Source organism: Caretta caretta, chromosome 1 (assembly GCF_965140235.1).
Source record: "Caretta caretta isolate rCarCar2 chromosome 1, rCarCar1.hap1, whole genome shotgun sequence".
Lineage (NCBI taxonomy): Eukaryota > Metazoa > Chordata > Testudines > Cheloniidae > Caretta > Caretta caretta.
The window spans coordinates 205,794,982-205,821,207 of record NC_134206.1 but is presented as its reverse complement, the minus strand read 5'-3'; the positions used below and the strand labels follow the sequence as shown (position 1 = coordinate 205,821,207).

The 26,226-nt window shown below is 47.0% G+C and overlaps 1 protein-coding gene across 1 annotated transcript in view; it reads right to left on the bottom strand.

The window, feature by feature from the left end:
- Positions 1 to 4,268: 4,268 nt before the first annotated feature.
- Positions 4,269 to 26,226, bottom strand: part of VANGL1 (VANGL planar cell polarity protein 1) — a 54,007-nt gene continuing 32,049 nt past the window's right edge. The window contains exons 5-8 of the mRNA XM_048818417.2: positions 18,220 to 18,353; positions 14,404 to 14,536; positions 12,119 to 12,353; positions 4,269 to 10,554 (exon numbers count right to left, since the gene is read on the bottom strand). Coding sequence (XP_048674374.1) covers positions 10,294 to 10,554; positions 12,119 to 12,353; positions 14,404 to 14,536; positions 18,220 to 18,353 — 763 coding nt within the window. The 3' untranslated portion in view covers positions 4,269 to 10,293. The remainder of the gene's footprint in view (positions 10,555 to 12,118; positions 12,354 to 14,403; positions 14,537 to 18,219; positions 18,354 to 26,226) is intronic.

The following is a 26,226-nucleotide window of genomic DNA, read 5'->3' as shown; positions in this document are numbered from 1 at the left end:
AAATTTGGTGCAAAAATAGTGATGGCATTATGGGGCTGAGAAAGTAGCATTATGGGAACTTGATCCTGCAGTACCAGTCAACCCCTGTGTGACTCATTTCTGCCCCAGCATGCATTGCCAGAACTTCCCAAAACACAGCGGGCTGGACGATGAGTTGCACAGTGAGATACCTACCCATGGTGCACTGCACTGTGCATCCATAGAAGCACTCCTAGTGAGTACACACACCGCCAATGCCAGGAGCCCGGTATGCACGTACCCAAGTGATATACAAACTGCGAAAGCTTTATGCCACCATAACTTGTGTTGGCAAAAGTTTGTAGCGTAGCCATGCCCTAAATCGGAGATGCTGCAGCATGTTACAGAGAAGACAAACACACACACACACACAGCTCTCTCCTACTGACTTGCCTTTTCTTTCTTGTTTCCCTTAAACTAAAATAGAAGTAATTCAGGGTCATGGTATCTAGCTGATCTCCGTGCATAGCAAATGGAACAAGCAACAAGTGTCTTATGTTCCTAAAAGCTCATGCCTCAGGATTTCAGCCAGCCACCAGCAGCTGGAATTTCCCCCCAAATGCACCATGGGCGGGTTTTTTTTAAATCTCCTTCTGAAGTATTATGTACAGCCATGACTGGCAAAGGGACATTGGATGGGGTGGGGCAGGGCTCTGAGGTGGCACAGAGCATTCTCTCTCTCAGGGGCTTGGCTGGCTAGTTCTTGCTCAAAGATTCAGAGTCTAACCAATCGCCATATGTGGAATTGGGAAGGAATTTCCCACAGGTCAGGGATTATGAGTTAGGCCTAATGGTGGTACAAGCATATGGGAGGGAGGGGGGTCGTACTTCCTGGTAGACCTACTTGATTAGCGATCAATATCTAATGTGTGGCTGGAGAAAGCCCTCTTCACAGGGGTGCCATTACTCTCAGAAAGCTGGGAAACCTGGACAAACGGTTCTTCCTGTCATGCTAAGGCAGCATCTCAGCATTATTGATAATTTACTACTGCAGGCCAACAGGTATACATGAATCAGGGCTGTATGAGTTAGATATAGGGCATGGGATCTGAAATAGACATTGGTTCCTTTGTAAAAGTAACTGATAATCAGAGCCGTCCCTTGGATGCAGTGAATTGGGGCAACTGCCTCAGGCCCCGTGCTTTGGGGGGCCCCCCGCATTTTGATAAAATCAGGACTGTCCTGATATAGAGCCCTTTGTCCCAACTGATGTACGATCGGGACACCATTTACCCCCCCGATATTCAGGTGAGAAGGCAGGCGGGCGGGCGGCAAGGAGGAGAGTGGAGGGTGGGCGGACAGGGGCGGGGGCTGGACAGCGAGGAGACTAGAGGGGAGGCTGATTTGTCCTGGGTCCTGCACCCTCCTAGGGATAGCTCTGCTGAGAATCCTGCTTGTGCATATTCTCTCTCTCACACACACACACAGTATCACACCATCCTCCCCCTCCCCCCGAACATGCTGTGCACATGTTTGTGCGCCTGTGTAGCAGACCAATGGGGTGTGTGTGTGTGAGAGAGACACAAGGGGCAAGACACACTCACCCGATAGCTTATCTGCCAGTACCAGAATTTGCTGTAACCCGAGCCCAGGGCCTTCCTAGTCCAAGATAAACTCAGATCAATCTTTCAACACCACGCTCTGCTGGCCAATCCCAACAATACGTCCGCCCTTTCTGCATACCTGATGTGACATAGCGTGCTGCAGAGGGATCCTATTCCCCAAGATACCCCACCCCTTCCAGTGCTTCAGGGCCCAAATACTCAGCACCCATGCCTCTGACTGGCCCCAAGCTTAGGCTCTTCCCACACCTCCCAGAGAAAACTAGCTGCTAGTTCGGATGCTGGAGCGAGTACCAGCGTGGCTCAATACCAGCAATGAAGGACAGTGACATAAGCAGAAGGTTGGTTCTGTGGCCGTGAAACCTTACCCCTCTACTCAGCCAACACAAGTTGTTTTGCCAGGAGAAATGCCAAGCCATTAACTTCAGACCTTAGGACAGAGGGACATGCAGCAGCCATGTTTGCTAGTACCATCACTCCCTGCAGTGCTTCAGAGCACCCACGCTGTACACCCAGCTCATGTAAAACCGGTAGACCATGCCCCTACACAGTGTTTTCTCCAGTCAGTGATGGGACCCCCTCACACACATACACACTTCCCTGCACAGCTCTCAAGAGGAGTTGCTTTCTGAACAGCCCTGAATTTTGGGTCTAGTCCCAACACGTCAGTGGACCTACTAGTCTCATTCAGAGTCGAGAGGCCATTCCAACAGCTGGCTCTGTCCTGCCCAAGGACAGCCCCTGAAGCTCTACCTCCCTGCGTGCGGAGGGCACCATCGGCCAGAGGTCCACGCTCCCGGAGCCACCCCAGCAAGGAACCTAAACTCCACAAAACGGTGATAAACAAGCGTGGCTGAGCATTGTTAGTTAGCAGTCGTGGGGCTGGATCCTGTGCGTAGGGCGCACACACAAAGCTGAACCCACATGACTTTGATGGGAGTTTGGCTGAACTGGAGCTGCAGCCTCAGCCCCATATTTCCGATAAGCTCATGGCTTCCCCCTATGATCCAAACACGAGAGTCAGCCAGGTAGAGGCCAGTAGGAGTAGGTACCTCCAGCCAAGCCAGTTCCTTCCACCACCTCTGCTCCTTGAGCCAGGAGGGTGGGGAGCAGGGCCAGGGGGCAGGACTAGGGATTCCATCAGGATCAGGATGAGACCTAACATGAGGGGTAGATTACCCAACCTCAGCCTGCTGTGGGGATCTCACCCCTTCCTCAAGCCCCTGCTGCTAGCAACTACCAGAGACAGGAGAGTAGATGGACACTGGGATTGATCCAGTCTGGCAGCTCCTCTCAGGCACAAGGAGTGGCCAGCAGTGACTGCAGCACCACCAGGAAAATCTGAGGTTCATTATTTATTGGAGGGAGGGACAGAGCAACTTGCCCTCATTCGTGCCTGTAATTTATGTTTTTAATGCAGTCCCTCTATTATTTCTTTCAGACCACCAGGGATTGCTCCTTAGGCAACTCCCAGGGCTGGCCACCACAAACGGCACCGCAGGACAAGGGCAAATAGCTCCCAGAGGGATACACCACTCAATGGGGAAAGGATCAGGAAGCCGGTGGGGGGGGGGGGGGGGGGGAGGAGAGGAGTGGAGTTGAGCAGTGCCAAGTGCTCCCCCACCACCCTTCCTGTTTCCTACTGGTTTGAAATTAATGCTTTGTAACCTTGTTTGGTAATCCCAGGAGGAGCAATCCCCTTCGGAGGCTCTCTGAACTAATGTTTATCCATTAACTGCTCTTATCTCTGCAACCCTTGCACTGTATTTTTCATAGCACAGCAGCATCCTGTGGATTTTTCCAACCATTTCTCCAGCAGTGCTGACAGCAGCCTGGCACACGCTTGGCCTGTGGTGGGGGGACAGCTTGCGGGATGAAGCCGGGAGGCCAAGCGCTTCGGGACCACCATTTGCAGTGCCCATGGGATCACTCCACACTCTTGTTCCTTCAGTCTGCAAGGAAACTGTACAAGTCCAGCTGGTGACAAGACCTGCTGGAGGGCTGTTCCCCCACCTTGATTCTGGCAACAGATGAGAGGTGAGGCTCTGTAAGCTGGGTCGTGTAACCAGAGTGGTGGTAGCAATACCTTTTTGCTTTATTGCTGAGAAAGTGCTCAAGAGCTACATTGGTTGGTTGCTTTGAATATAACACGGCCTGAATTCTGTAGACACCAAAGGCACCACCCCTAAGAACTGCTGCTCCAGCTGCTCCCCCGGCCCCCTCAGACTCTAGTGGAGGTCAGACTCCAATCAGGAGTCCCAGCGAGTTTGAGGAACAGCTCTGGTACTTCATGATTAGGTTGTGTGCCGGGTGGCGCGAGCTCAAAGTAAATGAAAGGGAGCAGGTAGTTTTACCTACTGAATTCTAACTCCTTTCCCCCACTGCCAGTTCGCTCCAGCCCCATGTCCTGTATTTCCTCCCACGAATCTGAGATTTTTTAAGGCATTCAGCACAGCCTCCTACAGGTCTCATTGTTCAAGAGTGATAAATGAACACGTCCCCTATTGTGGCAGGACAGATGAAAGAGGCCTAGAATTGGGCAATGAGGCTGATTGGAGGTTTAGCCTGAAAAGGCTATGGCACTTGTTTACAGGGTACCACTCTCAAGGCATAAAGAACGCTCAGAGAGAGGGGGAAGACGTTTCCCAGGCTGAAATAATCAAAAGAAGACTACGTAGGAGCACAGAATTTCTGTTTTCAGTTTATTTTCAGATTTTTACTGTACAAAATATGCAAAGTGTAAAATGGTTTCATGTTTCAGTTCAAAAACAAAACCATCCAGCTATAACTTAAGAGAACCCAGCTTGGAACAGAACAATTCACTCTGCTAGACACACAGTGCATGAACATCACAGACACCAGGAGTTTGCTACTCAAGTTCACAACTGGGACGAGGGGGGGGGAAAAACAAAAACAGATTTCAGAATTTATTTCAGACCATGTAACACTGCAGTTAAAGCCACATGTGCAGCAAGAGGCTGGTTAGTGTCTATTCATTAGAAAACCTCAGCAGAACCCACCTTACTATATGCAGTTTATGTAGAAAAAAGTACCAGGCTGTACATTACACAGTGATCAGAAGAGTTGTGTGGGAGCCAGGAGATCCTGGCCCCCAGTACAGAATAACGTTGTATTCGTTACAAGATATAGGCACAGAGGAGTGTAAGAATCCTTCACAGACAGATCTCCGTGCAGGCAGCGAACCACAGCAAAACGAGTGTGTCCATGTGTGTGTCCGTGTGTGCATGTGTCCGTGTGTGTCCCCGTCCGTCCGTCCCCAGTGAATTAGTTAGTGCTGGTGAAAGGTGCCAGAGCAACAGTCTTAGAGAATTCAGTCCTCTCTATGCCCAAGACAGGCACGGGTGGCAGAGGCACAACGCTTCCCCTACACACTGCCCTGCCACGTGGGGTGAAAATTCGGTCTCTATTAACAGGCCCCTTTCTCGGAGAGGCCATACTCGTGGGCAGTCATGGTGCTGTGGAGACCTGGCCCAAGAGGAACCGAACAGATCAACACTGAAGTTGCACAGGTTACTGAACACCTGTCAGACGGTAACTTGTGGTCATCATCTTTAATGGAGTCGGAGCCAGCCGACGGGAGGCGAAAGGATCTGTGTATCCATCCCATTGCCCACCCGCAGCCACACAGCCCCCTTACAGAAGTAATTTTATGACTCCATCCCAAGAGTGCTTCATTCTCCATACAGTCCTAATGGGCATTATTGAACCACCACCCTTGGCTTTTCAGGCATTAGACAGGAATAATACACACACCTACAAGGGGACAGCACGTACAAATACAAGCTGAACATGAAAACAGACATCTGCACATTCATCTCCTATTCATCTAAATGTCTATTGGATGGCAGACTGAAAACTTAAGGACATTTTGAAGATAAAGTCTGGAGCCAGAACACAGTTCTCTCCAAAGACCCAAAGTCAATTTATATTTTTTAAGAGGGGAGGCCAGATTTGCAGGCTTTTTTAATGGGATAGCTATGTTAGCTTAATTGACTTGAATAAGTCTTCCTACGAAGCGGGGCAAACAAGTTTGTGATCTTTCAGGCTTCTTTATTGTTACTGTTTAAATACGTTTATGCCAACAAGACTTTAAAGCAGTGCATGGGGCTAAATGGAATTGCCAGTTTTTAAGAAACTGGTAGTGGTGTGATTTTATAGGATTTTTGGTGGAGTCCATGGCAACAGGGGTGGGTGCGTGGGGGAAATGGAAGTGTTTCCTGCAGCTGGGAGGCAAGATTGGGGTGAGGATGGGATCCACCCAAGAGCCCTGCCTTATCATGAGCTCCAGCCTGTGCTCCTGATGACATCCATCTTGCCTGTTACTAGTTCCTCACCAGGCTCTTGGCCTGAGAAACACAACAGGGAGATGGGAGTGGAGGCTGGAGCAACAGAGGAGGAAGTGGGTGTTTTTGGCAAATGGGTCATCAGAGGCAGCCAGCCCAGCAGAGGGCGGGGGGAGAGGGAAGAGGATAGGAGTAGCCATGGGCAGAGGTGCTGAAAGCTGGTTTATATTTATCACCACTGGCCCCATCCAAAGACACTTATGTTATTCCTCTGCTATGCAGGAATGGGGGCCGCTGTCAAGGCCTATGCTAGATCAGACCCAATTGCAAGACTTGTGTCATGCCACCTTTTCGCTCTGCTTGCTGCCTCTGTTCTCAAGCACCCCTGCCCCCAAGGGCAGCGAGGTGACCAGCAGCCACCTATTCTTCCACTACCACCCTCTTCTGCTATTGATAGAGCGCACTTGGTGGAGGCAGATAGTCACCATAGCCCCCTGGCAGCAAGGGTTGGTTGGGGACCAAATCCGCTCCCCTCCGCCCCCACAGGGTGGGAGCGCTACCACCAATCCCCTTGCTCTAGGTCCATTCCAATTCCATTCCTTCCTCACCCTGCAGAGCAGAGGGGCAGCATGCTGAACCCACATGCCAAGGGGAGAAAACAGCAGCACCTCAACTGTGTTTCTGGTGGACGGTTCAGTTCATACATGGCCTTTCCCTATGCTACGGCCCTAGTTATGGGACTGGCAAGAACCAGGAGACAAGCATCTGCCCCTTCGTTCCGACAAGGGGCCAGGGACCCTACCGTTTTCACTATCCATCCACTCCACCCTACAAACACCACATACCACTTTACTACAGAAAAGCCACCTCAACAATCTCCATGAATCTCAAACTGATCACAGCAGCTTTGCTTGCACCTACTTGGGAGGTTCTGCTTGACCCCTCCAGGCTTCAGGATTTGTATCATGCTGCTGACTGAGAGCAAAGACGTGACATAGTGTGTTTGGCAGTCCAACTTACATAGTGGGAGATGGGGAAATAGCAGGGAGCAAGGAGATCGCTCGTCCCTGAGCAACCAGGAGACCTAACTCCCTAGGGAAAGGCTCAGCCTTACCTGGTCTTCACCTGACATTGTTCAATAGGAATTTCCTCGGTCACTTAGCTTATGGTCAAAGGCTTAAACATTTTAAAGTAGGTTTCCATTCACTTAAGAACTTTCCAATAAGAGAGAGGAGAAAAGGGGAGGGCAGTCGGAGTGAAACAGCCCCCTTCAGAGCAAACCCTGCAAACCATGCTTCCCATGGACATGAGCGTAAAGCAAGGACTATGGGATTGGGTTGGAAATGCCGACACTATCTTGCTGTCCCCGACACCTGATTCTCATCCATTAACAGACTATAAATGGCAAGTGAAACAGGCCGGTCTAGTTTCACTGTTCAAATCTTTATTAGAAGACAGTTTGCGCTTCGATAGACAATCTCAAGTCACTTCACGAAGGTTAAGTTTAGCCTCACAACATCCCTGTGAGGTAGATATCATGGTTCCCCCTTTTGCAAATGGAGAGATGAAGGCCCAGAGAAGTGAAGTAACTTGCCTAAGGTCTCACAGTGATTCCTATGGCAAAGCAGGGAATAGAACCCAGGAGTCCTGGCGCCCAGTCCCCCACTCCAACCACTTCCCTCTCCTTCCAAGCTCAACGAAGTGCAGAAAGGTAAATGGCAAAGAGTAAATGACCTTTTCTCTCTCATTGGGGTTGAGACCTCTCAAGCATTAGCAGTAACAAAATTAAGGGCATTCCATTTAAAGGAGGTTTACGCTAACAGCGCCCCTTTCTGGGACAGACAGAAATGGTGGCACTTTGAACTGCAGCAGGTAGGTTATGTAGCAGCTGTGAATACACTCGGCTTCTATTTGGTTTTGTATTAAATCCTTACACACATTTAAAAACAGAAAGACATGTTTCCTGAGCAAAGCGACTGTCAAACAACTTCCAGTTCTGAGGTGGTATGGCAGGAATCATGAAAGGAGGAAATTCATACTGGGTGCTTTTGTTCTAAATTCACACGTCTGAGCCAACTAAGCTAGGGTTGGGGCCCTAAATTCAGACAGCCAGTTCAGCCCTGATCACAGCTTTAGCCAATTACCCCCACAGTCCCTGCTCTCCAGTTGCACTTGTTATCCAAAGGTTAAAGAAACTCACTTTTTAGGATGCATCAGGCACAACACTGTGTGACTTTCATTTAATAAAAATGGTACAAAACCAACAGCGTTTTCAAAATGAATATACAGCAAAAGGCCACAACTGTTAAAAACCAACAAAAACTGCCAGAAAGCCTGACGGAAAGAACTGAGTGTGCTTTAGGGCAGGGGATATCTATAAACATCGCATATGGCAATAAGAAGAGATCCTCCCATAGACCCATCCCACACCCTGCAACCACCAGTGCAATTTGGCTTCTTTGTAATCGTTACTGGTACATAAATACAAAGGGGGTAGGGTCCTTATAAATACCATAGGAGATACCTAGGACCAGCAGGAAGGGCCTGGCAGACCACAGATAGGTCATGACTTGAAAATCACCACTTTAGGCTCTGGTTCACCAAGTCGCTTGAACACGTGACTGGTCCCATACACTTCAATGGGACCTGCTTAAGTACCTTGCCTTAGTGTGTTAAACATCTGTCTGTAACAAAGACAGGCAAGCAAAACAAAGACATTCACATTGTAAGAGACTTCCCCCCAGACTTTCCTGTTCATCAAAATAAAGTTAGACATAGGCCCAAGCCAGGAAATCCCACTCCAGATCCTGTACTGAACTTTCCCAGAGTCTGGAGGTCGTCTGGAACTGGGGATTTGGTTTAACTCATGACAGAAGTAGGAGCTGGCTCTGGAGTGGAGACCTGGACCCAAACATTCCTTGAATTCAGAGTGCAGGGAGAGTGTTCAGATCAAGAGGTTCTGTTTAAGCCCAGCTTTAAAACAATCCTGTTTAAAGACCTTGAGAACAGAGGTCACTGACAGAAAAAAAGGCTTAAAAAGTATGTTCTCTGGAGAGCTAAGCTTCCCTCACCCAAGAACAGACAAATTCCAGGCTAGCTTGGTGACGAATACCTAAGAGAACAGTAACATGGGGTAAACAGTCAAGGACTTTTTTTTTAAAAAAAGCAATTGCAACATTCAGACGCAGTTTGGTCTCTCTTAGCTACAGCAGGGTGGGGGTGGGGGGGATGAATATACTGTAGTGCATTTATATATACGGTCTTAAAGAACCATGGCACTCAACCACATGTGTCAGCCAAGGTCTGCCCTTTCCCTGCTCACACTGTCTCTGGGCCCTGTGAGGGACAGGGGTTAAGCATTCCCCCTTCCTTCAAGATGCTCTTGAAGCCCTTCTAGAATACGATACTACATTCCTGCGCAGGCTCGCTTTGTTTGGGACCAGGCCATCAGGGTTAGGTAAACGCCACACACCTCCGAGGAGAACGTTTACTCAGCCAGGCTGTAACTGTGCAAATATATCGCGAAAGGGGGGTGGGGAGAACGTGATAACACGACTGACCCCAGAGGAGCCGTTGCTAGAGAAACACATTCAGAAAGCTGCAAGGGGGACAGAGAAGAGGGAGCATGGGATGTTCAAATTAGTGGGGCAGGGATTAGAGATCAAGGGGCCGAGGGGGAGAGTTGCATCATGCACCAATCCCCTGACATCTCATTAAGACATCTGGTAATAATTCAAACAGCTGCAAAATGAGTAGTGCCCGTACCATGATCAGCAATACAATCAACTGAAGAGACTGAAGGAAACAGATGGCAAAACCCATCCCTGCTACTCCCTGGTTCACAGTGGTCCAGTGCTATTGGAGAAGAGCATCCCTGGAGGGGGAAGGGCTCTTCAACCACTAGACAGCCTGGTTTACAAACAACTATCAATTCTCTCCCCACCCACCACACTCTCCTTCCTGAGAGGAGGGGAACTGTAAATACTCCCTCATACGCAGACTTTTATAAATGAGAAAAAGCTACTTCCCAATAGAAATCTACACGCACAGGACGCAGAGACAGGTCAGGCCTGAGTAAGGGAGATGTACGAACAGTATTGATCACTGCAAGGCAGGGCTCCAAAGGAAATATAAAGGCCGTTTGTTTGTTTGTTCACAGTGTCTACAATAAGCCTGGAAAACAAGGAGGATCATTCTGTCGTAAAGGCTGAGCTAACTCAACCAAGTTGCCTTGTGAGCTTTTAAGATATTACTTTCTAGATAGATATCCCAACCCATTACCCCCAGCCCTTCTTCCAAATAAAGTGCAGATGGTCAAATATTACTGGTCTTTGTCATCTGCCAGTTTCAGTCAGAATTGGGGACACAAAACCCAAAAGCACAAGAAGAAGAGAACACTGCCCTGCACCCTAAACCGAAGTCTCAGACTGCAAGCGAAGGACAAATTTGTGAGATTTGGGATCTATGAACTCTTCCGAGAGTTTGATGAAGGGGATTTTCTTCACATTGATTACAAGGCTGAAGTCCAAGCACTTGAGAACAAAAACAACACCATCCTTTAATCCACGTGTGACTGCTTCTTCACTGACGAGCGTCCACTGCTTGGAGAACCAGCGATCCCTGTCATATTGGAGGGTTGGGCCTGGATTGATGTAACGCTCCAGGAATGCCTAGACAGAGAGAGAGAGACAGACAGAGACACATACACACACACAGACACAGAGAGAAAAAGAATGAATTAGTGCCAGGGGAACTCCACCTCCCATGACTCAGGTCTGCCTTGACACTTTCTTTCAATCTCATGATTTAGACCTGTGGACAGAGGTATTCCCTGTAGCAAATTGTTTCAGCTAGCACACTTGGTAAACCTTCCTCTCCTCCTGCCATTTCCTACCCCCAGGATCTGAACAAGTAGGTGACAGCTAGAGATCTGCTTTATCTCATCCCAGTCAGTTCACAAAATTATGGCTCCAATTCCAGTTTCAAAATTGCCTTTTAAATATAAATTTAGCACTGGGGAAAGGTCCGACAGCGCTGGAGAGCCGAGGCCTCTCTCTCTCCAGAAAGGCGCAGCCTGGGCAAAGCACAACTTCCCCTCCGCCATGTATACAACCCACTGCCAAAAAATCCCCTGTCCTGGTGGGAGGAGATTTCAGTCTCCGTGACCCACTCAGTCCTTGGCAGGAAAGTACTTTAACTCAGACACCTGGAAGAACAAGCATCACTTCAAGCAGTTTACTTGACATTGTTGTATTTTAAAGTTCCCACTGCAAACTCAGGGGGTAAGTTCAACTGTCAACACACATCATGCCAAGAGCCCGCTGGGATTCAAACACGGGTATAAGGTCATAACAGACCCTGTGTGAAAGCCAGCCTAAACGCCCGTCCTGCCCACAGTGTCCCTGCTACTATCACATATGGCTACTAATACTGGGTAAGATAGTAAGTGCTTTTGCATTTCTGCAGCGGCCTTCAACCCAAAGAGGACTATATGTAAAGCACCAAGCCTCACTTCACCCAGCACTCAAATGCAGCCCCCTCTGGAAAGGACGGTGGCAGCCATTTAACAGTTGCACAGCAACTTAGGGCAGGAAGTGAAGCATAATTATTCTGCTGCATCTGCAGGGAAATGTAGGGAGGTAGAATGCAGTCATACGAACTGGAGGTTTGGCCAGGACATGAAGACTAACACTCCTATTCATGCACACACACACACACACACACAACGTGCCACGGGGTCTTTAGCGGCCACAGCTCCTTGGGTAGAAATCCAATCCAAAGAATTGCACCCCCAACACTGCGCCTCTGAGGTCAGTGCTGGCAGCGGGAAAACTGCTCCTTCCTGAATCACCCACTCCACCCCTCCCACCACCTTAAGGCACAGAGCTAGAGAGCTCCCTACTGAATTGCTAACCCCACTTCCTGCAGCAATCTGTGCTTTCCTTGGAGGTCTCCAAACCAAGGATCAGCCAGGCCTGACCCCACTCGGCTTGTTAGAATTGCGGTGATCGTAGCTCATTGATGCTCACAGCTTAAAAAGGCAGACAGGAGAAGGGACAGTGGGGGCTGAGTTCACTCCAAGACCTAAAGCCAAGTTACAAGCAAAGGACTGAAATGTACCAACTGTATCATCAACAGCAGCCCTCAAGCCTCATTACTCTCTGCCTGACGCCCACTTCCCCTAACATACACACTTCCTGCAGCTCTCTGGCTCTCCGCTGGAGGCAGCGTTACCTTGGGCGTCATGTTGTTGGTGATGCAGAAGGCCAGGTGCTGCAGGATGCTCTCCATACTGTGATAATGCTGCTGGCGGGTGGTGCGAAGGTATTTCTGCAGAGCCCTCGCCATGGATGGGAAAATTGTCTGGGCTGCCTCACGGGGATCCATCACTTCACCTGGAGCTTTCTGCTGTTCTTCCGCCTGGAGACGTTTAATGTGAGTGAAAGCCTCTTCCACTGCAACCACAAGCCTAGAGGAAGAAAAAGACACAAGGAAGCCAGATTCACCCCCCAGGAGGACGGAAGGTTATGTGGTTAGGGCACCGATTGCTCGGGAGTCAGGAGATCTGGACTCTGTTCCTGGCTCTGCCGCTGGCCCAGCGTGACATGTCAGGCAAGTCACTTAACCCCTTCCGCAGAGAGGGAGATGGAGGCATGGAGAGGTGAATGGGAGTTTGCTTTTTCTTCTCGCTCAGAAAGTCACCCAGCACATCAGTGACAAAGCCAGGATTAAAACCCAAGAGTTCCTGGCCCCAGTCTTGTGTTCAGCTCACTAGACAGTCCTGCCTCCATTTGTAACTTTGGCCCACAGCTACTCTCATATTGAGTACAGCGGTACGAGAGTGGTGGAACCAGCATGCATTACTCCAATTTTGGTCTGGGGGAAGGTGCTTGGCTCAAGATAGAGCGCTGCATACACTGGGACCCACAGTCTCCACACACCTCTCCCTGTTCATGACCTGCACTCTATTCCATTTTATACAAACCGGGTTGCAGTCCTCAGGCTCCTGGCAAGTTGCCCAAGTGGCCCTGCATGCGGTTGGGTTGTTCCCTGCCCTAGCTCAGGGCACTTGCAGCCAAGAACGCATCCTATGCGAACTATCCCTGTTTCAGCACAGCTGTGCAAACAAACTCAGACCCCCCTGGAGCAAAGCGACACAGATGCCAGAGGATATTCAAAAGCTACCCTAACCGTGTTGAACGAGTAAAAGAGAGTAGTGCAGTTAAAGGAAAGCTGTTGGATTGTAAAATACTCATGTTTCACATTGGATTAAATGAATGGAATTAAGTCACTAATAACGACTTTTCTACAATGCCCTGCATATAAAACCTTTAGATATTAATGCAAGGAGACTGTCAGCCTGATCACGCGTAGGAAGACAGAAATATCACAGACGAGCCAGAGACACAGGAAGCTTCAGTCAGACACGTTCAAGAAACACCAGGAGGTCCTCAGAGCTCTTTTTAGTTAGGTTTTGATGGTTTTAGAAAGATTCCCCATGTATACGCCAGCAGGCGGCATCTCCCGCTAAATGATGGTTTGTCTTTAAGCCAGCAGCTGCTCCAGCTGAGCTCAGTGAGTATGTGAAAAGAACCCAAGTTGCTAAATTACACAGAAGGAAGCCCGTGGAAACCCAGAGACACATGCTTCCCTTTTTGCCGAGAGAGTGGAGAAAGCCTGACCAGCAGCAAGGGGTCAGGCTGAGCCAGCACGGAGACAGACCTCATATCAGCACTTTACTGCTGACTCTAAACCCTCAGTTAGGGCAACTCGTTTAGTCCCTCTGGTTACACTGGGACTCAGCTCAGGGATGTCAGCCTGCTGCAGGTGACCTGCCTCAGACAGTAGCTTGGAGGTGCTACCTACCCAGGTTAGTTTCAGTTGGGTGTTAATTCTGAAGGTGAACAACACCCTGCAATCAACATGCTGAACTGGTAATGCACAGAGGACCATTCCAGCAGAAACATCCAGCTAGTCATGTCCCTGCCTCTACCAGACCTGTTCAGATGGACAGCAAGACTACAGAGTTTAGGCTGAAGTGTTGCATTGCCATATCAAATGCTGCATTCACCGGCTTCCAAAGGAGGGAGAATTCCTCCCTGTAGAGACTAGATGGCACTGACAGCGCTATGGATTCAGCCCTTGGATTACTTGGGGAAATAATGGGATTTCATGCACTGAGCTGTTATGGATGTCGCAGGCACTGGACCCTTCCCTAATCCCTAACATTCTGCTAGCTGATCTGGAACATTTACACATGTTCTTTGCGTATGCATTTCTCTAAGCACTTCCTGTCACAAGCCATTGCTGCCCCTGGGTGTCTGTTTTCTCCTATACCTTTTTAATATAAAGGACTTTATTTATACCAAACACTCAGTCCCTTCAACAAAAACCTCTCAATCCGATTCCCCTCTTTTATGGGCCCACCCAGCTGTTCAGATACAGTTAGAGAATCCAGCAGGCCAGCAAACTGACTGCAGCAGGATACAATCACTACAATGTGAAGGAGACAGCATTACCTTGCTCGACGTTTTTTAACTCTGCGATCGTGGTCTGCTTCTTCATAGTAAAGCTCATTGTGACTGGAGTCTCTGCGCCGGGCAGCAGCAGCGATCATGGCCCGGGATTGGCCAGCAGCATTGTTACCTGGGCCTTCAAGGGGAAACAGAAGTCAGAGGAAGACTTTATTGTTGCAGAATGGGAGCTGAAAAGGCTCAAAATCCAAGAGTGCCTGTCACAGGCAATTTGTGGGCCAAGTTGGGCTGTTCCTGCCCAGTGCTCTGGGGGGGAAAAGGGGGTGAAAAACCCTCCCTGCAGACACTGTCCCTGGGAAGCGTGCATATGGAGGGAATATTTCCTGTCCACTCCAAGTGCTGCAGTCAGTGGAGATGGGAGAGAGAATTCAGAGGGGATGAAGTAGCTGAACAGTTACAGTGACTGACTACACAAACTAGGAAACAGAGTGCTAAGGATGTTACTTACCATCCATTATATACATTTTCAGTTTGGCCACAAGGGCAGCTGGAACACATCACATTTCAGCAACAAGACAATGAGAGAGCACAAGAGGAGTTGGGAGGGGGAGAAAGACAGACAGAAAAGAAGAACATCAAGAGACATGGACACAACAGACACACACAGGAAAACACAGAGCTACACTGGGATGTCTGGGCAGTGGCATCATCTTCAGAAAAAAGACAGACACTTTCAAAAATGTAGTTACTGTCAGAGAAGCGACTCTGCAGACTGTAACTCTGGGCTCCATACTGTTTCTCTGTGGGGCTGAAAGTTACATCTGTCTCAAGAGTTTTTATGCCTATTAGCAGAGCCCACTTAGCTCTAGGAAAAGGAGTTGGAGTCTGCTCTACATCGCACATCAGTATCAAGTAAGTATCTATCACTTGATTACTAGTGATGCTTTAAAATGAGGATTGGCCCAGCTAGGTTCTGTGATCTCACATGCAGCCTGCAGCGCTATGAGTTAGGGAAAAGTGTTGTCATTTGATGAACAAAGCACATCGGACCTGGAGTCAGAGAAAGAGACATATAAAACCACCCCCAAAATGTATACATTTTTAAAAGCCACTTTTCTGACTGTAACTATGCTTTAAGAGTGGTAGCCATGTTGTTCTTTATGCTGATTCAGACTGAGGAGTACTTGTGGCACCTTAAAAACTAAAAAATTTATTTGAGCATAAGCTTTCGTGGGCTAAAACCCACTTCATCAGATGCATGCAGTATACTGTATTTTCCACTGCATGCATCCGATGAAGTAGGTTTTAGCCCACGAAAGCTTATGCTCAAATAAATTTGTTAGTCTCTAAGGTGCCACAAGTACTCCTGTTCTTTATGCTTTAAGAGCCAGTCTACACCATTAAACTGAAAGTCTTTAAGCATTATCAGTTCTGTAGGGTAGACAGTCCCAAGAATGCTCTGCTCACACAATAAAGGCTGCTTTTTTCTTTAAAAAAGTAAGGTTTTTTTTTAAGTTCCAAGACATAAGTTTGATGTTTAATGATGGATAGTCTAGGAATTCAAACAAACAGCTTCTCAAGAGTAAACACTTTAGATTTCATTTGACAGCCGCGATGTGTAGTGGTGCGGCTTAGGAGAGGCGCAGTTCCAGTTTGGTTTAGAGTTATTAATTGTCTGATTCATCATGCATGGTGATGAAAATACAGCCTTTGGGCTAGCTCCCATTTTGCCAGCACAATAGGGACTTAAGCAAGACGACCCCCTCCCTCCCCCCCCCAGCTGCTGTAACACCAAACTCAAAGGCTGCCAACAAATTAGAGGTCTTAACAGCATTACTGTCCTCTCACGCGGAGAGCATGCGAGACAGATTGTTCCTCTGCTAAGAGGGTCCTGGCTAGAGCTACACAGTCCACTTAGTAAATCCACAGGAATTCTTCTAAAGGATATGCTTCTATGCCACTGAGTTCAGTGTGCATTAAAAAAAACCCTGCTGCGTAGCAAGAGAAGCTATCCAATACCTCTGCAAACTCTGGGATTGCACAGTATATTGCAACGGCTAAAGCCCTGCTGTATTCATTACAGCAATAAAGCCAAGAAGTACTGAGAGACCAAGGAATGGACAACGATTGTAAGATCCTGTGTTAGAAGCCACTAGTGCCACAAATAAATGCTTTATGCTCCTGGAAAGTTGGGAGTTCATCCTATCCAATGTCATGAAGCACTTGTTTCTAGCCCTGCCAGACTGAAAGATTTTGGAACTGAAAAAGCATCCCATCCAGATCCCTAGCTTGCTTTTGTCTACTTGAGTTCGGATTTTAAATTATGCTAGCTCACAGACTGCTAGCGTTAGAAAAAAAAATCACGGATTTTTCCTCTGAAAGTTTGGAGTCCCAGCTTTCCAGGGGTATACATCATTAGCCTCTTCCTGCACCAGTTGTGCCATGCCGCCTCCTACAGTTATGCTGCAACTGCACTAGAAGAGAGGCCAAGATGGTAACTGGAAAACATGACATTAATTAAGGCTAATACCTTACAACCTGAAAAGGCTGGGAACACTTTCACGGAATCAAATTTGGAAATATTGGTCCAGAAGGTAAGTTCCCCCCTGACACTAGCCCGTGACCAGAATGAAAGAGAAGATTTCCACCTGGTCAAAATCGTTTATTTTTTCTCCAAGACCGCCCCCCCCCCCCCGCCACATACACACAAACATTGCCCATTTCTACAACAGAATATGCTAGCTTACATCCCTTGTTACTGATGTTACTTACTATTTCACACCACTCTGCACTTCCTGCACTAGCCAGGACCAGAAGTGCTACAAAACAAAGCTGCCCCTCTCCGGGTTTCTGGGCCCACCATCAGCAGTAGGTCTCACTAGAGGAGGCTGCTCTGGCAACATTTCCAGGTCCAATTTTTGCTGTCTCTAAAGGTTCAGAGGAGGTTTGGAGAAGCATCCACACAACCTCTGAACCCTTTGGGAGCACCGAACAATGCAAAGCAAGATATAAGCCATGTGGAAAGACGGCAGAAGAAGTCTTAGATTCATCTCCCACATTCCTGCTGTGCGTGGAAAACAGTCACTCTCTGCAAAGTCAAATCCCCTCTGAACACATCCTGCTGCAAAGCCTTTCAGTGCTAATCCACAAATGTATAATGCAGCCCTGATTTTTCCAATGCCTGTGAAATTAAAGGTGGCCGTGTTTCCTGGGACAGCCTGTCTCCTTTGTATTTTAGCTTCAGCCCTGTGGAGTTTAAAAGCTTCCCCATAGAACTGAAGCTACCCGATTACTGTGGAACACCTGATTTTATCAAGGCTGTGTGTGTCCTGACACAACCTCTGCTCCTTTAAACCTGGCTTATTTAGATTTAATCAGCAAAGAATGGAGTCAAGTTTAGTTTAAATCAGGTTCAGAGGGGTCACAAAGGGCCTCACAATGGTTTAACTACATCTTTTGAAAAAACACTCCTTTAAATTAGTATAACTTGTGAAGACAAGCCCTAAGTTCACAGAGGCTTGCAGGACACTAAGCCCGTCCTTATATTTACCTATAAAGTGCCATACCCATCTAGGCTTTGTGTTGAGTAGGAAGTACAATCAAATTAAAATTGGGCTTAGCTAATACATACTAGCTAAACCTGACCTAAACTTGGCCACTTTTCCTAGTCAAGACAAAGTTCTATTGTGCTTTGTAAGCCTGAAGTGATCTGGGAGCAATGTACTCAGAAGTGGTACGAAGATTTCTGACAAGAATTTTGGATGGTGAGAAGGTAGGGCATGTGCCTGGAACAAAGGATAACAAGTCCTGCTCGTCTCCACCCCACACATCAATTCTCAGCAACTATTCCACCTCACCTACCATCCACATTGTAGACTTTCAGGCCAGCCATGTGTTTGGCTGCACGAGACTTGGAGGCCATTAACAAGCTCGGGTTATAGATGGTGAAATCTCTGTAGTAGTTTTCCAGAACCACCAATGCAGCTCGCTGGATGCTAGAAATAAAATACAACAAAACATTTTAAAACTGACAACTTAACATTATATAGAGAAACACAGATAACCCCATTAACGGGAAAGTGGTTGTTAGCATCATGGTGCTGCGTACTATGCAATTCTGCAATGGACAAATCTGTCAGACTCCACTACTTGCGGAATTGGGTTCCAGGATCTTCTAGCTTTCATTTTTGAGTGAAGCGTTTGCCTTTACAGTTGCTAAGAAAAGCTTCTTAAATGCAAACAGGGTGTAAACTGACATAGTATCCTCTTCAAATCTGTAGACAGCCTGGAAAACAATAGCTCATCTCATCTTGGCTTTGATGCAGTACTAGCTCATATTAGCCAGCCAGTCAGCCTCAGGTTGAGGCACTGGTTCGGGACTGATTGAGGCTTTCCCCTCCAAATCTTCTATACTACTTCTTGCAGCACCTAGTGGTTCTTGAGATGTGTCCCACCCAAGTACTGACATGGCACAGTCTTTGCAACTTGTGAGATCAGATAAGATCACAGCCTGGAGGTAGAATGGCTGCATTATAGCAACATTCACAATTTCTGGTTACATCCCACACTAGGGCTGGGACGTAAAACAGTGTCACCTCCTCCCTTGGAGTTGGCTTCTATTCCTAATAGGACAGCCAACACAAGCAAAGTAAACACAAAAAAGTGCTCAGCTGCAAGGGCTTCCTTTCCTCATAATCAGCTTGTCAAGCAAAATATAAAGATAGGCATTGTTTAAAGACATTACAAGCTGAAGTGTTTCAAAATGAGCCAAGGCCCAGGGCTAAATCAGGCACGGTGCACGGAGATGCTCCACAGATTAGGGCTTGTCTACACTGCAAAGTTGTCGACAAAACTTTTGTTTTTCACGGATACTTAAAAAAGCCCCCCCGCGAAAGACAAAAGTTTTGCCGACGCAAGCGGTAGTGTGAACGCGGCTTTGCCGGTAGGAGCGCTCTCCTGCCGACAAAGCTAACGCCGCTCACGGGGCTGGAAGTATTTTGTTGGCAAAAGTGCCGACAAAATACAGACAGAGCGTTTACACATGCTGACTTTTAGTGACAAAGCTGTGACTGCACAGTGTAGACAGGCCCTTGGCTCCCATCACACAGCTCTGCCAATGTACCATTGTCCTCAGCATCCCCCTCAACAGACCATCAGTAGAGATTTCTTCATGTCACTACCCGGGGAACCAGCCAAGAACACCATGCTGGTTTCACTTTTAACTCTGAAGGATTTGAACTCAACAGCGAGCACTTCAGCTCCTAGAACCAACCTAACCTGTTTTAATTAAGTTACATTTGTCATTAACAAGCAAACTCCCCCATGAAAACAACAGCAGATGATTCTCACACGTGTTATAAGGTGGTGGTTGTAGGACACGTATGCATAGGAAGGACAGCATTGCAGGAAAGGTTCGAATCAAGAAATGGCATTTGGAGTCTATTCTCAGCTCTGCCACTGACTCACTGTATGAATTTGGACAAGTTACTTAACCTGTGTGTCTAATGTTGATAAAAGCCTTCATACCATGCTACTCTGAGCCCACATAATACATAAATAGCCTTCCAAAAAAATGTCAAAATCCAGATACCTGTTCAACTACCTAGGGTTAGCGGAGCAAGGAGGAGCAAGCTGTTCCTCTTTCGTTGGGCACCTTCCTCATTAAGTTTCACTGCACAGCTAAGTTGCTTTCCTTAGCTGTGTACATTAAAAGCTCAGGTTTAGATTTTCAAAAGTGAATAGTGATTTTAGACTTGATTCTTGAGGATCCAACTTGAGACACCTGAAAGGTGTTTGATTTTCAGAAGGCAAGTGCTTGCCACTTTCTGAATGGTCCCCTTAAAAGCATCTCAGTCTTTGAGATATTTCTCCCCCCCACTCCACTCCTCCATTCACTGTTGAAAACTCAAGTCTTGGTGAGAAAGTTGCATAAAATGAACCACGCACACAGAACAGTTCTCAATGGTTCACCCAATGACAAATCAAAACCAAATTTTCACCTGAAGTTTCAACGGTGTCTCTCCTCAACAAGGGTGATTTCCCTGCCAAATTTCTGTTGGTCAACCCCAGTCATTCTAACTGAGGGGCTGTTAAATAAGTGCCTATTATGATGGGGGGGACACTTACACATGACAACTTTTTTTGCTCAAGCTTCCCAAAGTTTCACCCACATGCCTGGAAAGGTGAAGGGTTTGGAAAGCGACGAGCTCCTGAGAACAAAGTTAGAACACAGACCGTCATGCTCCTGCTCTGCTTGTGGACAGTTTGGGCTGCATAAGACTACATGAAAATGGGCAGAGCATCTCCAGAGAGGTGGTGTGTTGAGTGACTCACCCCTCAGTGAGCAGGGGCAATATAGCTGCGAGAAAGAATTTTGTTAACTTTAATGTAACAATTTTCCTGCAATCTAGAAAGAACATTAAAATGTAGACGTCCCCTATACCCCAATGACCCCCCCCCTCAAAAAAAAGAAAGAAAGAAAGAATTCAACTTGCAAAAAAATGTCACTACCACATAGACACTCTAAGACATCCCCTTCAGTGGGGCCTGTTCAACTACAGGTCCCTCCCCACTCCAGAGCTGCTACAGAGTAGGTTAGTAAGGTTTAATCATTTCCTAAATCCTCCTGTCAGCCCAACTCTGGCTCACATACAGTCACGTGGGCATGAAATTAGGAAACAGCTAGAATTTCACTTGCAGGGCTTTGTGTTTGGTTTAAAGCTAAATTCTCTTGAATTTTTTTAAGACACCGATGGTACAGATAAGAAAATTAGAAGGGTCACAATAATTAGAAGAGTGAGCAAATGGTTGAATCAGAGCCTCCAGGCTGTATTGCTCAACCTCTCTACCCACTTCAAGGGGAAGCTCCGCCCTCAACTGTGCAGTAGGAAAACTATTTCTGCTCTGCCTTACGAGCTATAAAGCAACAAGAATCCCCCACCCCCAAATACACACCCAGCCCTTCCCACAGCTATGAGAAAAAGGCACAGAGAAGGAATGCATAGTGGCCAGATGTATTTGGGCGAAAGTGCAAGGACTAGTGTAGCCTCGAGTAGATGGAAAGCCTTAGAGCAGTGGTTCTCAACCAGGGGTCCGGGGGCCACCAAGCATAGCCATCTTTAGATTTGCTGGGGCCCATGGCAGAAAACTGAAGCCCCACTGCATGGGTCTAAAGCCCAGGGCCCTGAGCCCCGCCACCCAGGGCTGAAGCCTGAGCAACTTAGCTTCGCGGTGCCCCATGTGGCATGGGGCCTGGGCAGTTGCCCTGCTTGCTACCCCCTAATGCTGGCCCTGGCTTCTATATGCAGACAAACAGTTGTTGTGGCAGAGATGGGCTATGGAGTTTTTATAGTATGTGTGTGTGTGTGTGGGGGGGGGGGATTTAAGAGCGAAAAAGGTTGAGAACCCCTGCCTTAGAGGGAGGGATTAAGATGGGTAAGTGAATTGACTAGAGTAGAATGCTAAATACACACACAAAATTCAGCTCTGATTTTATATTCTCTGAGACTTTCTGCTGCAGGCAGATTAGGCTGCTTCTTTAGTAATGCACAGAGAAGTAAAGTGGCTGCTGCAGAAAGCCTGCTCCTCTCCTCCCACACACCCTGGACTCCAGATCGAATGGAAACTGGCTAAGGTCCCAGGCCAATGTTCAAGCTGTAGCTCACGAAAGCTGATACTCAAATAAATTGGTTAGTCTCTAAGGTGCCACAAGTACTCCTTTTCTTCCTGGCAGAGCATCTCTACAAGGAGTTCAGCCCCATGTTAGCTGGTAACACTTCACCCAGCACCCCTGCAAGTTATTCCTTCCATTTACAATTAAAATAAGGGGATGGGCTGGGAAGATTTCTGTGCACTGTACTGAAATGACCCATTCAGATGGCTGCAACTGGAAGTCTCACCTGTATCCTACATATGACAGCATCCAGTAGAATAGGCTACGAGATAAAGCATGCTCTAGCATTATGCTAACCTATAACAGCGTAAAGCAAACTTCATCAAGAATGTCAGTGTTTTACAACATGAGTTCAGCCTCAAATCACTGTTGGGGCAAGGCAGAAAACACTTGCCCTTTGTCTAGGCTGCAGAAATCAGGATATTCCTAATGTAGATAAGTTCCTGGATATTGTGATGTGAAATCAGTAAGAGGGTCATGTCAGAGCATGCTGCGACTAGGGGACGCCAATAAGCAGATATAACTTCAGTACTATGTTGCATCTGAGGATTGCAAAGCCCTTTACAAAACAGTAATGAATTAAATGTTACAATGCCCCTGCGGAAAAGGGATTTGTTTTTTCTTTGTGTGAAACACTTCCCCCTCCTGCCATAGGTAACTCAGGTACAGCCGCACTTGGAAACTTGGTGCTAAATGTGATTTCAGTTTTAGGAGATCACGAAACACTTTGCAACTTGCAGGCCAAAATGGCATTAACCTAGGCTTCAGTGATGGACTTAATCACGCTGCGACTGAAGTCTCTTTTCAAGGAGAAGATTCTTCTTGGAGGCTTTGCAGAAGACCAGAAATGCTAGGATGAAGCTTAGAGCAGAGAAAGGCAACCCCAGCAGTTATGTCCGAATCAAACCCGCAACAAGTAACAGTGCACAGACATGCACAGCTAGACTTTTAACCACTGGAGTCCTGTCTTCCCAGGTATGTTACTGGGCAACCCTTCCAGCACCCAGGGTAAGGTTGAGCAGAGGTTTCTGAAGAGGTAGCTCTAAACAAAGTATCTAAAATCCACAGGCATATTCAGATGGGCCTGACGATTCCTGTGCCAGTTGATAGACCTGGGTTGTGTTAGTGGTGCAAACTGGGGTCTGTTTGGTCAAAGCGTTCCTGAGAGAAGTTTCTCCCCCAAATGACCTACTTTTAAATTTTTTAGTGCTCTAGAAACTGGCACAATGCACTGAAACTGAGGTGGGTAGCTGAGAGGACACATGCTCCATGCTCAGTCACATGATACTGAGACCAGGCAGAAGCAGAAGCAGAAACTGAGCTCTGGATCCTCAAGGAAGAGCTCAGTGAGACACCCTCACGCAGCTGATGGCAAAGGGAGAGTGGCACCAAAATGCAGTCCCAATGACCATGAGTTTGAGTCCCCCTCTAGGCAGATTCCTGTGATTAGTTTTGTGCACATGGGCTCTGTACCAAGCCTAAAACTACGGCCATATCCACAGAGATGTCAAATCACTGTGCTGCCCTGAGCTCATCTAGTGTAGGCTATCAACAACAAGTCTAAAACATATGGATCTGCTGGGTACACGTAGGGGTAAGCCAGTTCAGGACTACTCTCATCCCCTGGCACTGCCTCCCGCTGGTAGCTGAGGGTCTGTGAGAAATGCCCAGGAAACTTTCCCCATCTTCCCAAAATTGTCCCTCAACTTTGCCCCCCTCGTTACTCCCACTTTCTCAAAAACCAAGGGAAATTCACACACAAAACCCCCTTGCAAGCACGGAGGCCGAAGGCACTCCGCACTGCCCTGTGCTTGCCATGTCCTGCAAGGATATTACAGTGTAGCTCCCAAAACGGAAGTGTTGCAAAAGCTGGAAACCCAGGATGAAGAGGATACTTCCCACACAAACTGGAATCTGCCCCTTAGGGATGGCAGTATGGAATAGGAACATCACAGGACTTTACCCCTCTCTCAGTAAATGTGCTGTGTTCCCTGTGCCTACCACAACTCCAAGTCAGCATCATTCATATGTACCCGCACTGTGCTCGGGGCAGCACCACTGATCCAGGAAGTACTTGCTCCTGGTTGGAAGAGGTTAAGGGAGGGGAAGGTTATTGTGCTCTTCCGTTGACCCAGGTGGCTGTCAGGGCGCAGGGTTAAGGTGGTGTCAAACTGGAGGCAGCGGGAGCAGCGTTTCGGTTTTATATCTGAGAACACACACGTAAAACGACTTAAGAAACCCGTTCAACTATTGTGTCAGAACAAGATCGTCAGACTAGTGCAACAGCAACAATATTCCGTTTTAGTTTACTTGGGCTGTGGTCTCATTCTCTCAAACGAGAGGAAAACCACATTTTCTTGTCAGACCACCACATCTGAAGCCTACAGGCAACTAAGAATAAGTGCGCAGAATTCCTCACCCTGCAAGCCTGCCCAGGAAATGCACTGGGATGGCCAGAATTTGTTTTAAATACATAACTAAGGAGCAGGACCCCAGGCAATTGTTGGACAGTCTTCTCAGCTAGGGAGGGGATCCACACGGCCAATCCTTGGATTTACCGTGTCCCGGGAGGGAAGGAGTCCCCAGCCTGCTCCCCAGCTGACTGTATGGCAGCAACAGAACAGTTCTTGTAAACACTTCATCCTTGGCTCTATTAATTGAATGCGTGCTAATGGTTCAGTTAAAGGAACACGTACTTCATACAAGTATGAAGGATTTGTTGGACTGGCTCCAGGAATCGCTTCCTATGTCAGCTTCTTCGCTCCCTTTAAAGACAGTTTAGGAAATTAAGTGCAAGACACCTATATTAATGCAACGTTGGCTGGATTTTTAAAAAAAAAAAACAAAACAAATACACTGCAACATTAGTCAGGAAATGCATTAGTTAAGTTTCCAGCAGCAGGGTTTTCTCAGCTGCTTTGAACATCCCAAATATTTTTTGGCATACATCACACCGAACATCAAGTTACATATTTAACAAGATAAAAACCTCATACAAAATACTGTGTGCAAAACATCCCTGGTAACAGTTCAGCAGGGATTTTGTACAACCTCAATTAAAGTTTTCAGGAAATACAGACTTTTTTCATCTGATACTTTTAAAAAAAAGTCTTTATAAGTTTACCACAAATGCGGTTAAAAATAAATAAATAAAAAATTTAGTCCACATTGGAGATAAAAACAGCATGAAAAATTACATTTTAAAAAGGAAGTTTCATTGCAGCACGACATCAGCAAACCTTTTTTTTTTTAAAAAAAATAAAGCACTACTTTAAATGAAGTGTCCAGAACAAGCTATTTTTAAAAAGTAACTGTACAAATATTCCCAGGCCAATGTTCAAGTCCACAATTTAATCCAGAACGCTTTCATAGCGGTTCTATAAATCCTGTAACACTCTATATTACCGACACACAGTGGTTGAAACTTTTATTCTGAGAAACTGACCAGGCCAGGAGCTTGGTGAAGTTTATGGTCTTTAGAGCATTTGCACTGGACTGCCCACTAAGCAATTCTGCAACAGGCAGTTTTAGTAGTGGAGACTTCAACTGACAGAGTTCAAGATTAATGTTTTCCTGCCATTTGTAAGATGGGGTACAAGCTACTTTCAGATGGTAAGAAGCATTGGTTTTAGCTCTAGAAGTTTGAGACTGCAACTAGTACAATAAGTCATGGCAAAATTCAAAGATACTGTTGGTGTGTGTGTGAAGGGGGATATGATTTAAAAAGTCCAATAAGACGCTGGCTTGTCAGGGACAGAAAATGACTAGCAAGATGTGTCACACTTCACTAGTCCCTCCACAACCAAATAGCCAAACATTTTACTCCCCAGTATAAGAAAGTACCTACACGTGGAGAAGATATGAAGGCAAAGGGTTCTCTAATCTAGCAGACAAAGACATACCAAGATCCAATGGCTGGAAGCTGAAGTCAGATACATTTAGACAAGAAGTAAGGCGCACATTTAACAGAGAGGATAATTAATAGTGGAACATACCAAGGGATGTGGTAGATTCTCCATCACTTTCAGTGTAAGTCAAGATTCGATGTCTAACAGATATGCTCAGCCAAAAGTTATGGGCTTGATGCAAGAGTTAATGGGTGAAGTTCTATGGACTTATGTCATGCAGGAGGTCAGACTATGATCATAAAGGTCTCTTCCAGCCTTAAAAGTCTATTAATTCTCTGCTGCACTGAG